This window comes from Poeciliopsis prolifica, unplaced genomic scaffold, assembly GCF_027474105.1.
Source record: "Poeciliopsis prolifica strain line A6 unplaced genomic scaffold, Auburn_PproV2 SCAFFOLD035, whole genome shotgun sequence".
Classification (NCBI taxonomy): Eukaryota; Metazoa; Chordata; class Actinopteri; order Cyprinodontiformes; family Poeciliidae; genus Poeciliopsis; species Poeciliopsis prolifica.
Window position 1 is genome coordinate 4,267,596 of NW_026562410.1, and position 16,492 is coordinate 4,284,087.

The 16,492-nt window shown below is 40.5% G+C and overlaps 1 protein-coding gene across 1 annotated transcript in view; it reads left to right on the forward strand.

Moving 5' to 3' along the window:
* The window catches only part of tnfrsfa (tumor necrosis factor receptor superfamily, member a), a 28,447-nt gene extending 19,453 nt beyond the window's left edge, over positions 1–8,994 (forward strand). Inside the window, exons 4-10 of the mRNA XM_055052643.1 lie at positions 2,532–2,643; positions 3,463–3,596; positions 3,677–3,775; positions 3,852–3,898; positions 4,007–4,285; positions 6,050–6,086; positions 6,634–8,994. Of these exons, the coding sequence (XP_054908618.1) occupies positions 2,532–2,643; positions 3,463–3,596; positions 3,677–3,775; positions 3,852–3,898; positions 4,007–4,285; positions 6,050–6,086; positions 6,634–6,935 (1,010 nt within the window). The 3' untranslated portion in view covers positions 6,936–8,994. The remainder of the gene's footprint in view (positions 1–2,531; positions 2,644–3,462; positions 3,597–3,676; positions 3,776–3,851; positions 3,899–4,006; positions 4,286–6,049; positions 6,087–6,633) is intronic.
* The last annotated feature ends 7,498 nt before the right edge of the window (positions 8,995–16,492 follow it).

Genomic DNA, 16,492 nt, shown 5'->3' on the forward strand with positions numbered 1-16,492 from the left:
TGCTCTTCCACTCATAATGTTAAAATCACAAACTTCATAGTTTTCTTTTTTTTTATTATTAATTTTTTTTATGTGATGGACCTCTGGTTTCTAAAGTCGGGGGTCATGACTCACTGTTCGAGACGTTTAGTGGAACGAGTTTACGTTTCCAAAAAAAAAAAGCCTGACCTTAAAAGCAGCAATGGCCGGCATCCTCCTTGTTTCCACGCCAAGACTTTCCAAGAACTCGACTGTCCCTTTGTTAAGGAGCGAGCGGGGAGCAGCTCCGGTCCAAACGCCGGTAATTCTGGAACGTTCTCTGACATTTTATAAAAAAGGGCTTCAAACCGTAGAAGTGTTAAGTCAGAAAATGTAAATGGATTAGAAAACCATTGTCCTCCTCCAATGCTGTTTTGTGGCTAGACAACTATGACAATTGGAATAAATTGAGGATATTTAAAGTAAACATTTTTACAGAAAAATTCCCCCTCTTTACTCTCACACCCATAAATAAATGTCAGTTGTTTTCAAAAGTCACCTGAGCGAAGTTTAATTCTGGTTATATTGTTTTTGGTATCACAAAATGTGGAATAAGAATATACAAGTTTTCTTCTGATACAAATTGTTTGATAAATCCATATTAGGACAGCTACAAATGTGTTTGGATAGTATATTTTGTGCTGAATAATCCACACACATTCATATATGCAAATCACTAGGCAACATGGGATTCGGTGCTTTGCCCATAGGCACATCAAACTCACATGTTTTGGTTTGCAAAACGACTACCTACAGAGTCGCAGTCAGAATTGATCAAATGTTTTTACAAAATAACATCCATAAATTAAATTATACCCATTTTTATTTTATTTTTTTTGCAGTACAGAAAAACTGCAAAATAAGTACACAGTGCAAAATGCTTCAGTTCTGAAACCTCACCAAACTGGTTCCGAATATTAGTTGCTTTTTTTATTTATGAGCCATCAACTTCTTTTTTTTCTTTTTTTTTTTTGCTTGATATTTTCTGTGCTGTGCCAAAGTAATTAGTTATTCCAAGTTTCTGCAACTTTCTGCGTTCTTCTTGTTGTTCCACTCTATCAGTCAGTATAAACAACGAATTTAAAAAATGCATTGAATCAATATGAAGAAACTATTTTTTGTTGTGTATTAACACTACATTTCCACACAAACATGTTTTTCTTTCTTTTCTTTAATGTCACTTTGACGTAACTTAACCTGCAGAGCGTTTTATTTTTACAGACCAAAAGGAATCATGAATTGAGAGTGTGCTGGGGTTTTTTATTCAGAAATGTTTGTAATGCATTTCATTACTATGAAGCTACAAAAACTGTTAGCATTCCTGTTTTGTTATGTTTTTTCTAGTAGTTGTTTTTAAGGCGACACATTTTCACGGTCAATCAGTTGTTGTTTTCCAAAAGTTTGTGGCTCTCACAATTGTCAGATGCTGGAGGGCGTAAGTGCCTCAGCACTTAACAGCCATGCAGTAAATGGCATTTTCCCTCAGTCCTTTAAGGCCTATATGCCTTGAGAAAAGCAGTCGAACAAAACCGGCGACTGTTCTGCGTTGGTATGGAGTAATTTCATTTTTATTATTATACATTACCCAAACGATAACAGTGAAAGACGTCGGCTGTCCCATGAGCAGCAGTTGTGGAGCGAGTCACAAAACCGCGGTTGTGTTCTCTGCGTGACCGTAAGGAGTCTGTGTTTCACTCTGACAAGAACACGCTCAATCACAACATGTTTACTGTTTAATAATTTGCGTCTGTGACTGTTGAGGTGAAACAGGCCATATTTTGTCTGTTTCAAAATATGAAACAGACAATGAGAGATTGTCTGTTTAAAGCCAACATGATGTACTCTTGCAGCTGGAATATTGGCCAGCAAGTTAGTGTAACCAACTAGCTTTCCAATGAAGCCCAAATATTAGAGAAATAGTGTCATGGAACGAGAGAAAAAAACTGACAAAAGGGCCGTATCTTAACTTTGTTTCAATTAATCCTGGGAGAAAATTCCAGTAAAGGTATGGAAATATTACAGATTTTACAAACTGCTCTGGAATAGATTTCTTTGACTTCTGCAGGCATGAGCATCTTATTTACTGAAGCTAGAGTTTTAAGGAGGTGAACTTTGTTTTTTGTTGTTTTTTTTTAGGTTTCCAGAATTTTCACGTAACCCGTTTAAATAAAGCTGCAGCTGCCGTCGTTTATGTTTCCAGAGTCGCAAAGTTTCTCATATTCCTGCTAAAGTGAGCGGAAAGAAGGAAACCTAATTGTCACACTAATGCGTTTATGGAAAATGTCACAGCACGGTCACTAAATGGCTATAAATTAGCTTAAAAAAAAGAGCAGAAAATTCAACAAAGGTTTCTCTTTGTTGCTCGCTTACTCATTATGTCCTGAATATGCATCAACAGGTTCGACGTAGTTAACAGAGGTCACACACACTCACATGACCAATTTGATTTGGAGTTGGCAGTTTTGAAATTTTCTCACAATGTTATACAATTATTTATTTTTTTTTTTCTACAGACGAAAGAGTAATCACTCCCTGCACGACCACAACGGACACCAAGTGCGAGTGCAGGCCCGGCACCTTCTGCGTTCCTGACCAGGCCTGTGAAGTCTGCAAACGCTGTGCCAGGTGAGTGCTGCTTAAACATTCACAGCATTTACAGTCACTTTTTAGCCCTTAATTTGTAGATCTCAATACCTTGCAAAGTATTCATACGTATTGAACTTTTCCACTTTTTGCCGCTTTACAAGCACAAATGTTTTTGTTGTCCTCTGGGACTTTATGCATTTGAAGAACCTAATGTAATTCCTAATTGGTTCTGTAAAAATATATATATATATTTATGTATAAAATCTTGCTGCTGTGCTTTTATTGATCACCCCACCCCATGATAAGAGGCCCCTAAATGAAATCACATGTAGCATCACTTAATTAGTAAATAGGCATCCTGTGTCGCTTCAGATAAATTCTGAGTCCTGAAGAGAGACCTCGAAAACCGCTCCACATCACCGTGACAACACAATCTCCACCACAGCACATGGTGGTGGCAGCATCATGCTGTGGAGGTGATTTTACTAAACAGAGAGTATGAACCTGATCATGTGCTCAGAAACCAGACACTTATCGCATGGGTTTAAGATATGCTTTTATAAAATTGGCCAAAAGTCAGATGATAAAATCTGTGGCAACCAAATCATTTCAGAAGCCACCCAATAAGTCCACCTGTAAGCTAATATCTGCGTAGAATTAACAGTCAAGAAGTATTTCAAGATTATATGTGAAAAAAATGCATATTCGAAGAGTGAAGAAAACACCAATATAATTTTAGAATGGATAATATGCAAGATTGCTTATTAAATTAGTGATGGATTACCTTCAGAAGTATCAGAGAATTATTTATTTTAATGTGATTCTTGTTGCATTTGCTCCACTTCTACTACATCGCAGGTGCAAAGCCGGCGAGGAGGAGGTGAAGAGTTGCACACCCTTTTCCAACACAGTGTGCCGAAAACGAGACCCGTCCCCGACCGAAACGGTAACGCCTCGGTCTCCTCCAGTTCCCAACCCGCCAACAAACACCTGTAAGTTTCACGCATCCTTTCGTCGAACATTAATCGCCGCCCAGGCGGGAATTTGTCTCATATGAAACAATCTCTTCCAGGGTTTCTGGTATTAGTGGTCTTGATCTGCATCATGGTCATTGTCGTCTTTGCCGTTATTTTGTGGTTCCTACGGAGACGGCACTCATGCGACGTAGCATGTAAGTCCCTGTAACTTTTTATAACCAACATTCAGCAAATTATTTTTTTCTAACACAATTTTCTTGTTTTTGACAGGGTTCAAAAGCTCTTGTGAATCCAGTGAAATCGTAAAGATTCCCATTGTAAGTTCTGTCTGATCATTTTATTTTTGCATATGTACCTCCAGATAATGTGGGGGGAAAAACAACAAACATTCACCTAAATTCTTTTTCCCCTTTCTTCTCGGTTAGGATGAGAGTGGAGCCACTGCGGAGGAAAAGCAGAACAACCAGAACGCGGGCCTGGAGGGCGAGGAGCCCCGGCCAGAGTCGCGACCGCTGCTGCAGGAGACGCAGCCCGTGACCAAGGCCTGCCCGCCTCTGGAGGACGAGGACCGCGGTCTGGGCGACAGTTTGCCCAACACCACCAGCTCGTCCCAGACGAGCCTGTCGGCGCTGCCCACCGCTGCCTCCCCTGGCAGCACCCCGCACCACAGCCCCTCTGGCTTCAGGCAGTTGCCTTCAGACACGGTGAGAGCAGCAGAATCAAACATTTTTCTCTCATTTGATGCAAATCAGCAGGCGTTACGTCACAGCCTAAAACCTCAAAGTACTTTATTGGGATTTTATGCAACAGACCATCACAGGGTAGTGCATTATTTGTGAAGCAGACCGAAAAGGATGCTTTTAAGCATTTTTGAACAAATATACCTGTCTGGCAGGAGTTTGTATTCAGCCAGTCATACTTAGAGATGCACAGAGCCACTTTTTTGCACTTTTGGTATCCATACCTGAGATTTTAGGAAAAACAGTGTAAAAACAGTTGACTTAAAATTTGTTTGTTTTTTTCTGAACACAGACATAAATGTACATAATTGCAAATTGATTTGATAAGTATACACCAGCACAGCACACTTAAATACACCAACAGTTGCACAGTCGGTGCAGTTAGGGGTGTAACAACCAATGTAAAATAAATAGCAAACAAACTGAAACTGACAAAAAAGGTTGACTGACTTGGTCGAACATGTAAAAACTCAACTGCAAAAAATCTTCTTTCAAATGGTTCAGAAAGAGCAATTTAAAATTCAAAATATAATGGAAGATAAATAATGAAGCATGATGTCGCTCAGAGGAAAAAGCATAGAATTAGACTGAATAGATCTGTCCTTATGAATCACGCACATTGTCACCAATATCCAATCTAGATATATATTTTTTAAATATCGGGACGAATGCTAAGATATTGATATTGGATCGATGCATCTCTCCCTCTTGCTATAATGGCCCGTAAATAAAATCCAGTGCAATCCAGTTTTCTTCAGAAGTTACACAATCAGTAGATTCAGTTCATCTGGCTGTAATTTCTTCTCTGTAAATCCAGCTGCTCTTCAGGGCCTCAGAGGTTTGGTGGAGAACATTTCTGGCGAGCAGTTCAGGGACACAGTGCTGGGGACATTTAAAGCAGGTTCAGGATGTGAAACAGTGTCCCGAGTTTGGAACATTTTCAGTCCACAAAGATGTGGAGAAAACTCCCAAACTGACTCATCGGACATGGAGAGAGTTAGTCTTTTCTTTTAGTTGCATGTATCAAAGTTGTCGCGGCCTTCTGAGCTCCAAAACCTAAAGTTATTCCAGGGAAAGGGCGTGGGTGGCAACAGGTGGTTTGTTTCTGGAATGCACTGTCAACCTGATAGTTTGAAAAATTAATGCCATGCTATTTCTAGAAAAATAAAGACAAAATACTAACTAAAAAATTCTTTCAACATGGGTGAAAATGAAACTTAATGTGATCTTTACAAGTTTAAAAAGCAGTTAAAAAATATATATATATATCTTTATACATATATTGTCACGCCCCCCCTTCAAGATTAACGGGAGGGTCTAAAAGTTACCAAAGAAATCAAAACAATTCCAAATGCAAAAATGTGAATCAAAGATTTTGGTTCCAAACTAACTTAAATATGTTGCAAATTGATTGAAAAAACACCAAATTGTTAGAGCTTATGATTTACAAAAATTCAACATTAACAGCCACAACAAAAGTAGAGGAGCCAAAAGAAATGGACGCCTCATTTTGTCATTTTGTACAATTTATTCTGCTTTTGTGTTGTTCTACTTTGCATTAAATCAATCGTTTTAAAAATAAAATAAAATTCCAAAATGCTTGGAAGTTTGTGATTGCAAAGTAGCAAAATGCTAAAAAAAAAAAAAAAAAAAATACTTTAAGCATTCTATTATTTTCTCCACATATTTTCTTATATATACGCCTTTTTCTTTTTTGTCTTTCGACAGGATGACCCACTTGGACATCGATTGCTGCCACTGCTTGGTAAGACGGATCTCTGTTGTTTCCTGTTGTTTTGCACCAACACAAAAAAACAGCAGAGCACACAGCAACCCGTGCCAGATATTGGGGAAGTCAAGAAACCTGACATCTCCGCAAGATCTCCCGCTTTAGTGCTTGATAGACTGCTGACCTCATGATCGTCAGGCCTGATCTGAGCCTGTAGGCCTTTGAAACATTCTGCTCTTTCTTCTGCTGCCTTTTGTGCTGCTGAATTGAAGAGGACATATCTTAGAGTTCGATCTCGCATTGATTGCTTTAAATTGACATCCTCCGAAAGGAGATGCACTTAAACACTCTGACTGTATAAAGCATAGAGGAGCGATGGCTGCAGTGATATCTAATGATGTGGATATGGAGAATTTCACTTCTGCTAATACCAAGTTATTGTAGATGCTGTTCTGGTGTGGCATTCAGTGCTATTACAAACTACTTGCCCACTTAAAGATTTATTTATTTAGTTTTATTTGAGAAGATAACCACAGTGTTCTGCCTCAGTGTTTACTCGCGTTTGTTTACTCTGATTGCAAAGGGTCGGAGAAGTCCCTCAGGAAGAGCTTCGACTTGTTCGACGAATACCTGGACGTGCGGATCCACAACAAGTTCTTCCGACTGATCGGCATCAGCGACAACCACATTCGGATCGCCGAGAGCGGCGCCCCCGGTGACAAAGTGTACGAACTGCTGAAGAACTGGATGCAGAGGCAGGGGCTGAAGGCCGACATCAACGACCTGCTGGAGGCGCTGCTGAGCATGGACCAGCGGCGCTCGGCCGAGTGCATCGCCCACGCCGCCCTGAGGAGAGGCTACTACAAGCACGCCGACACCCCCTGAAGCTAACGCCAACGCTACTCGCCGCCTGAACAAACTACAGCCGCCGCCGGCGAACGCCGTGTCTCGCAGAACAGGGCTTACCTCCTTTTTGTGGCTGTTCAGCCATGCTTTTAAAAGCCAGTAGTTTTTCTTTTAAAAACAACAACAACAAAAAAAACAGACAAAAAAAAAATTTAACAAAAACGAAGCATAAAAAAGGGGAAAGTCAAGACACACCGGTCAGTTGTTGACTACTCGCCAAATGCTGCAGCAAAGAAAAACGTTCAAACATGCTTTTGATGGAAGCCCGAAGGCTTCGACTGTTCGACACATTTGGATGTTCTTGGCGGTCGGTGAAGAAGTAAGACACTGAAAGCACAGAAGTCTCTAGCCGTGTCCCACCCAAGTCACGAGACACTACTGGCCGGAGCAAAAGGGGGGAGGGGACGAGGAATAATATACACTGGTTTGTAGGAGCGGCATGGCGTGTGCCGCTAATACCGTGCCTGTTCGATGCACTGATACCTGGTGGCACATGTTGAACTGAAAACAGGTCAAGTTTCAATGTGTTCTGTAGATCCCATCCTCACCGCAAAAATATTCACAAAAACTAACATCCATCCCTACTAATGACGTATTTACCTCTTCAACATTGTTTGTTTTTTTTCTACAATTTCATTATGTTCCTCAAACTGTGCTCTAGTTGTGTTTGCGGTCTTTGTGTGTTCAGTGTTCTCACTTTCAAACACTGTAGAAGGAATTTACAGGACGTTTCTAACCATCGGGGTGTCGATGGTCGCCTCGGCGTTTCCGTGGCGACTCGGAGAAGTTCAGAGGTCATTCTATTTATTGTCATATTTATTGAGATGAATATTATCTGTGATTATTTATACCATTGCCAAAAACACGCGGTCGTTTTGACGTCCCTGCAGGGCAAAAAAAACAGACAGAAAGAAATGACTGAGATTAAATCTTTTCACTTTCAAAAACAACAAAAAAAATGTAGCAATTTATTTTTTTTTTTTTTTTTTTGTTCCTGCTTGTCGGACTAGGTTCAGAACGACAATCCAGCTTTGCGCGTCGAGTGTGATCTGTGTGCAGATCACACTTTACTTTTTTGTTCTTTTTTTTTTTCTAAATATCAACTGATTGCCGTATTCAGGACAGAGCGGAGGTTTCCATGACGCCTAAAGCAGAATGTATCTCGTCCAATTAAATTTCCATTAACTTCGGACGTTCGACCCGTTTTCGGCTAACCGACTGAACGCGTGACCCGTCGCCCGAATCCACGAGACGGGGGCAGGTTACGCGGCGTTTCCTGGTGATGCAAGATGAAGGAAATCTTTTCTGGATATAAAAAGTAGCTCAGATTTTGTGTTTTAAAAGTTCACCCTATGCGCACCCGCAAGCCCTAGAAATATATTTGTTTATATTAAAATGGATTTAGAAATCAAAGTGAATATAATGAGTTATGGAACTGCTCATCAACCAGAAACTGGTTGTTTCTTTTGTTTGTTTTTGTTTCTTGTTTATGCCTGTTTTTTGTTTGTTTGTTTGTTTTGTTTTCTGCATACTGTTATGTAAAAAGCACAGATTTAGAGTTATATATTGTTGCTGATGAGTGATGCTACAGTGCTGGCACTGCCATCTATTGACAAAACCATGAAACTGCAGCCTGCACCCGTTTCTAGTTACTCTACACGCCCATCCTGTTGTATTTTTCCGTGTCTGTTGCATCCATTTTTCAGCTAAATTCTCCTGTTGGCCGGATGCAGCAGAGCAGGAAAAATGATTCAATTCTCTAGTTTACTCCATACCACATCGTGTGTGCTTGTGTGTGTCTGTAGAATTATTTTTCTTTTTATATCTCTGTTTTTATATGCCTCTTAGTGCAAGTCTAAGCTGTTGAGTTAATTTCCATTAAGTTCTGTAATTGCCAGATTACCGTTAAGCCATTTCTCCCCCTCTCTGAGTTACTGTTTGGTTGTCATGGATCTTTAAATACAAAGTGATGTAAATACAACAAAGCTGTTTTTACATCAAGTTCAAATAAATGTTTTGTACAGTTGTAAATGTAAAATGAGTGTTTTAATTGCTGCTTCTCTGGAAAAAGTATCACCGGTTGTTTGTTTTTTTTTTGTTTTTTTTTGTTTTTTCAGGATTCACAGATGTTAGTGCTTTCACAGCTCTTCCAATTATCTTGTCTCTTGGTGGTATTAGTGTTTTCTGTTAAAAGAGGAGGTTGCAAATGCTCCTAATTAGCGTATGGTAAGGTAAGAGTGTAAATCAGTCTTCACTATTTGGTATTTACAGAGACATCTCAGACTGGTTCTTAATTAAAAGAAACGTGTAAAATCACATCACTTGATGGAGTTCTCAAAAAGTCATCTTATTAAACAGTAAAGTTATGCTTTTCTACAATTAAAGCTTTTACTCTTTTGGACGTTTTTTTTTTTTTTTTTTTTCACGTGCACAGATGTCCTGTCAGTCAGATCAGATGCAGAATGTTTGTAAACAAACCTCATCATATTGGAGTCTGTTCCTGCCTTTTTATAGTTCTTTAAACGACATAACTTCATTCAACAATCCCTTTATACTTGAATTTATATTGGTAATGACAGTATTGTGGTCAAAATCGCTGGATTTACTCATTGCCCATTGAAATACAGAAAGAAGGCCGGGGCGAGACAGTGCAGTGCCGTGCCTCGCCTCCGGTGGCGCTGTGTCACAAAGTGAATGAAGCCAGGCAGTTGGCGCATGCTCTTTACTGTTCTCTCAATAGTTACACATGTTCTGTATAGACGGACGTTCCGCAATCTATCTAATATATTTAATGAACGTGTGTGAGGTACGTAGAATTCACGATCGGCCATAAATACGCAGCGGACATGCGCAGTGTGAGGCAGAAAGTACAGCACTTCACTGACAGGGGGCAGTGCGGAGTCCCGTCGACGACAAGGTTCTTCTTCTACCCATTTAAATACGGAAAAATAGAGAAAATAGTATAAATACAGTTCAAGGGCGCTCTTCTATATCTTCTAAACCCGACAGGACCTGTCGGGTTTGTTTTTTGTTGTTTTATTTTTGCAAATTTAAAGAAAATGAGACAGAAGCGAGGACTTTCGTTGTTTTTACAACAGAGTGACAGTCATTTGTGGAAAAGGATGGACTTCATATAAAAATAAAGATAAGGTCATACACGAGTCGTATTGTTTTTGTTTGTTTGTTTTAGGTGACCTAAAGAAGAATAAATTAAAAAGTTTAATCTTTGCTCCACTTTACAGTTACGCTCTCCTTGAGCGTAACTGAGTAGAAGAAGAAAAGCGCAGTTGTAATTAAGGGTGCACCGATTTCAGCTCTTTGGCCGATCACCAATCTTTAAATAGTTCTGTGTTGTTCAAAAACACATCAACAATCATTTACAAGAAAAGATTCTTCCCCTTTTTTTAGACCTTTTTTTTTAGTCATAAAACAATTTCTGAGCCTGACCTCTTGCTGTCAAGGATCACCTTGCAGAAACAGGAATGTGCAGTTTTTTAGTACTTTCTTCAACTAATCAGGGCAGAGGAGAGCAGGCTTTATATACCCCATTCATAGCTTCTGCAAAGGAAAAGCAGGGTGGCATCGACTGGTTTTATGGGATTCTTTTCCACTTTGACTGAAGCCAAGTTTTCGTTTTCCCGGAGCGGCGCCTGTGTGTCTCTCACAGACAGAAGCCTCCAACAGGACCCTGTGATCATCAGACACAAGGTCAGACTAACCTACCGGGCACCGTGCGGTTCGCAACAGGCGACTCCTTAACACTCGCTTAATTAAAACAAGGGAACAAAAAGGCACTGGCATCTTTCTGAGCTGGATGGCAACATTTTATTAAATTGAAAGCATTTTGAGTTTTCAGGAAAGAAATTGCCAGAATGATAATTGGAAATTCTAGGCCGCCCTCGGATCGCGAACGTCAGGGCCACAGCAATGCTGCTTTGTACAAATCTTCTCACTTTGTTTCGCTACAAAAACAAACAATATTTTCCTTTTAATGGGACTTCATGCAATCAAACCGCAACAGGATATGAATAGGAAGTGGAAGATAAAGGATTCTTAGTTTTCAAGTAAAAGTAAAAAAAGGAAAAAATGATACGTGTCTGTATTCAGACTCTTTTACTCGATTATTTATGTTAGAATGGCCTAGTCAAAGTCCAGACTGAAATGTGTAAGGATTTGAAGATCACTCTTTAAAGTTGCTCTCCAGCTAACTTTAATGCATTTGAGCTTCTTCGCTAAAAAGAGTAAGAGGAAATGTTGCCCTCTAAATGTGTTTGACTTAAAATTGTGCACCAACTGGCAAAATGTAAAAAATGTTGCAGGGTCATAAATCTTCCCAAATCTCTGCTCCACTGTGGCTCTAGAGGGGTAAAACCAAACAATAAATCCAATGTTTGTGTTTAGGAAACATTTTCATTCACGTCAAACAAAACGGGCAACAATAGCAGATGAAACATCATAAAACAACAATGCGCCAGTTTGCATGTTGCCATAAAAAGAAAACATTTGATGAAAGTCTTAAAACATAGGCAATGTACACAAAAACAGAAACAGCTATTCTGTTCTGAATTGTTTTCTCTTTTGTTTTGTTTTGTTTTATTTGAATATTGTTTTCTGCTTAATCAGAATTTGTGGAACAATTCGCTCCACACGGCCGCTGCGCTGAGGAAAGGTCCTTTTCTTTTCATTGTTTTCATTCCTCTTGTTGGGCTGGAAGATTAATTTCTAATGCATTTTCCAACAGAAACGACTGCAGACAAAATATACAATCTGCTGAGAGAAAATACAGCCCAGTTTCCATTTTGTCTCCGTTTTCCCAGGACGCTGTTTGTGTTTGGAGCTACTGGGGAGGAGATAATAACATACACACTGAATTTTGTATAAATAAATAAAAAACTCGCCGTTTTTTTTTCTGTGACATAATAACATTATTAGGCTATTATAGAACGCAGAACCTTTATATTGGTTTCAGATAAACTTGGTTTCAGATAAACTTTGACGTCTCTCTCTCTCTCTGTCTTTTTCCCTCCGTTTTCTTGGCGACAAACTGAAAATCCCAGCGAAATAATCTGAAACTTCAGGTCGAAATGGTGTGGAGTCTGAGAAAAGTTCAACGCTTTCGACGTGGATGGTTCAATAATGCAGTTTTGTCTTGTCTCTCCTTGTTTGCTCAGATTAATGAAGAGGAAATGCCATTTGAACAGACTGACTTTTGCATTTCATTAACTGGCCTGTAGGGGGTGCTGTTGTGGGAAACACATTCAGAAGGGAAAACAGTTGTTGAGTATTTTCTTTCATAGCCTTAGCTCTAAGGTTTGTGCAATAATCATGTAAAGTGATCGACCTGGTTTCTCTGTATCAGCCTCTGGACGTGGCTTTGTCATTCTGCTTCTAAAGCTCCGTCTTCTCCGTCTTTGCCTTCTGTGGTAGACCTGCGCATTATTCTGAACTCTTTTCAGCACTCCGTCAAAGTAATAGAAGTGATCCTCTTCGTCGCTGATGAGAGGGCTTTGGCCGATTCCCCCCGATGGGTCTTTCTGCACCTTTCTAGCATCTGCAGTTTCCTGTGCAGAGAGCGGACTGGACCGGGGTCTGCCAAGCATCTCCAGGCAGTGGGCCCAGCCGGCCTCGGTGCGGTCAATCAGACCTCTGCAGGGCGGGGCGGGGCCGTCAGGTGCCTGCGAAGAAGGTAAATGATGAGAATAAACCCTGCTGCTGATCTGCTGGTTAATAAACATCAGATCATCATCAGATCAGGTTTGCTTGTGTTTTCTCATCTGTCCACCAGAGGGCAGAATGTTGTTATAAAGTTTGGCTCCCTTGACCCAAACAGGACACACACAAAGACTCCTATATTGTTTTCTCTCTAGTTAGGAAGCTGGCCTGGTGTTTATCTCTTCGCTTTTGGTTTTCAGCACTGTTACACACAGGCGTGCTTTGTTTCACTTTCCGTTTCCTCTGATGCAAAAGTAAAAACACAACGGATGCAATGTGAAAGTTTGATAGGCAGGTACAGTTTGGTCTTACTTGGGCAGAATCTAATTTTTTTCCTCAAAAAAACTGAACTGAACTGAAGTGAACTGAGCTGAACTGAACTGAACTGAACTGAACTGAAGTGAAGTGAACTGAACTGAAGTGAACTGAACTGAAGTGAACTGAACTGAGCTGAGCTGAACTGAACTGAACCCTGCAACTGGAAGATGACTACCAGGAAAATCTTAGCCAACGGGTTTGTAGGGTGTTATAACTGTTTTCTTGACTTTGATTCCATGTTCATTTCTAGTGCTTACCCGTAATAAAAAAATAAAAACCGTTATTCTCCATCAATGAATGGAAATGATTAGACATCAATATATTAATGTTTCTTTTGAAATAACAGTGTTTGTTGTACGTTTCATTTACCTTCATATCTTTTTCTGCATCCTCCATTCGGATGACCTCTGAACTTTTAGAAAAGGTTTGTGATTCTCCTCCATGATGGACCAGACTGGGTTTTGTGTCCTCTCCAGCCCAGTTCTCATCGTCCTCTCCGTGTTTCGTTGCAACTACCCGTCCGTTGTCTCTCATTCGGAGACGGGAGAACTGGACATTAGACGTGGCTCGTGCGTTGGGCGTTGTATGTTTCTTGAGTCTTGGCTCAGAGTCCGTTTCATGCTCTGGGTCAGGTAGCGTAGTCTGTCTCTGGTCTCTGCTGGGCTGGATGTCAGTTGCGCTGCTTTGACTGAAGACTTCAGTCGTGTCTTGGATCACCATTTTCGTCGTGGTTGCTTCAGTCAGAGGCCTCGCTGTTGTCGTTTCGGTCTGGACCTCTTTGACTGAAGGTGGCGTTGGTCTCACTGATTCATCTGCTGTTGTTTTTGCCTCTTCCGTGGTTCTAAAAGCAACATTCTCTTCAGTGGTAGTAACTTCTGATACTTTTTTAGCTAATCCGATGTCAGTCATCTCCATTGTGTCCATTAGGTACAATTTCAACAAGCGACCTGTTCCTACAAGGCATTTACATTTGGATTTGCCTGTTTTAGATGGCACAGTTTCTGCATAATTCGCTTTAATTGTCCGCTGAATTTGTAACCTGCTTGCCAAAATTTGTTGGTTTCCATTTTGTTCTCTGTTTGCGCTCGGATTTTCCGCTTCCTTCTCTCCCTGCGGGGAGTGCGGCTCAGCTTCTTTTGTGTTTAACTCCTTCCTGAAATATTCAATATCATTATCCCCGGCTGGCCTTATTGCGTACTGTGACCTATATATGGATCCTTTGTTCTTTTTCGATGCCAGCAGGGTTTGCCCCTGAAAGTAAACTCTATCTGCATCCCTACTAGATGCAGCTTTTGAAGAAAGTTGTTCCCAAAGACTTTTTTGCAAAGCAGAATCCTCTTTGAAAGTTGAAAGATTATCTTTGTGTGTCTGGATCTTTGACTGCAGAGGCTCTTCTAAGTTCATTCCTTTCCACATTCTATCTTTTTGTCTGTTTTGTGGCTCTGCAACGTCTTTTGCCCCTGTTTCCTTAATCCTCATTGCCGATCTCACTTCTCTATCGTCAGAGCTGCAGACGACAACCAGCGCCGTTGCTGCGCCGCATCCTATTTTCTGCAACTCAGCACGGGGAGCAAGTTGTCGGTGCAGCTGGGATTTCTCCAGTAAGAAATATGGAAAGTTGCGTCTGGACGGCCGACGCAACGAGGGCGACAGGAAATTGAGGCTGTTTATAATTACATCTCTGGGAATCTTAATAGGTTCGTTTGTAACATGCAGGGCAGGTAGAAGGTTGCATTTTTCCAGAAATGCTGGAAAATGTTTTCCTGCTCCATTTAAAGAAGCCGCAGCCTGAAATGACAGAGGGAGAAATTAGTTGCAAAATCGCTAAAAACCACATCGACCCCATTTTAGAGTCGCATGGGGGTTTCTTGTGCAGTCAGCCCTATTCCATACTATTACACATACATATATGAATACATTTAGTTGACATTTTTTAACAGTCATGGCTCCCAAAGGAAAAATCCATCTTGACTCTTGGCAGTCGCCTGAATTTTCCTCCACAGCACTACTCTGGGGTGTGTGTGAAATGTGGAATATTTCTTATTTTTAGCCAAATTGCATTATGGTTCTGCTTCATTAAAGTTCTGACTTATGCAGAACTTTTAATGCAAAACGATATGCAGTAAAAAAAAGTTCTGACCTCCCAAGTTTGTTTCGTTGCAGACACGTCCATAGTTTGGTCCAGTTCCTCCGTGCATCTATAAAGTTACAAGCTAGTTTTTAGGTCTCTCTCTCTCTCTCTCTTTGTCTCTCTCTCTCTCTCTATCTCTCTCTCTTTCTCTCTCTTTCTTGCTCTCTCAAAATACTGTCCCTTAACGTTTTCACGCACTTTTTAACTTTTTGTCATAGATTTGAACCAAAAACTCTGCATATCCTTGACTTCAAAACAAAAACTGATGCATGTTTTATTTATTATTATCATCATTATTCTTTCCAAATAAAAATCTGAAAAGTGTGGCATGCATTTACATTGAATAAACCTCAGTCAATAATTTGTGGAAGCTTTCTTGTTTTTATTTTCTTTTTTTGTTTATTGCTGAATTTTCAGCTGTAGGTTTGTTTCAGAAACTACTATTACCTGGAGACCAGCTTCCCTTTCCTGACCGAAGGAAAACGTCCCCACAGCATGACACTGCCACAACCGTACCAGCTCTATATTCACACCGGAGTTAAATTACATCTGGTTTACCAGTCAGATGAATTCTAACAATAGCATGACATGAACATAACACTTTAAGAGTAAAATAAATAAAACCTCATTCAATTCTACATTTTTCATTCAGGGTTTTTTTTTCTGTCCACTAAACAAATATACCAGAGTTTTACTGTAAACCACTGGACTGAAAATATGTGTTAGACATGGAGCACATGTTTCTTGACACATGGTAAATATCCTTCACAATTCTACTCGGTGTCACGAGTTTCTGCATATATGAGCTTGGAATTACAGGGAAATGCCTCATAATGAGTTCATATCTGCTTATAGACCATTATAAATAGTGTAATTTGGTGAATGTTTGGCCGCTTTGCAGTAGTGTGGCCATCTCATCTGGACCAGCAGACCCAAGCAGTATTCGGTTACTTAGTGCATCAATATCCAACAGTTTAATAATCAGGTGAGAGATTGCGTTAAGATTATCATTAACATAGTACAGAGGGGAACAAAAGCATACCAGCGCTGGAAAACGAATCCCCTGAACTATCCTTTCCAGTTCCCGGTTAGAATAATGGAGTCTGTGTGTCCAGTAAAAAGATAGGCTCCTTTGCATCTGCTGCTCAGCCACATACACACGGTACTGGTGGAGGCACGGACAGCTGTGCGCGGCGTGAGATTTTTCCGAGGGTGTTCTGGGTCTGCTGACGAGCAGCTTTCTGCATAAGGGCCAGTAAAGGTAACCCATAATCCAGTCCCCATCTCCAAGGAGACTCAGGTCAGAGAGGACCAGAGAGACCAGCAGCAGCCACGGCCTCATTGTCCCAGGAAGGAGTGCTGGACAGCAGCAGGG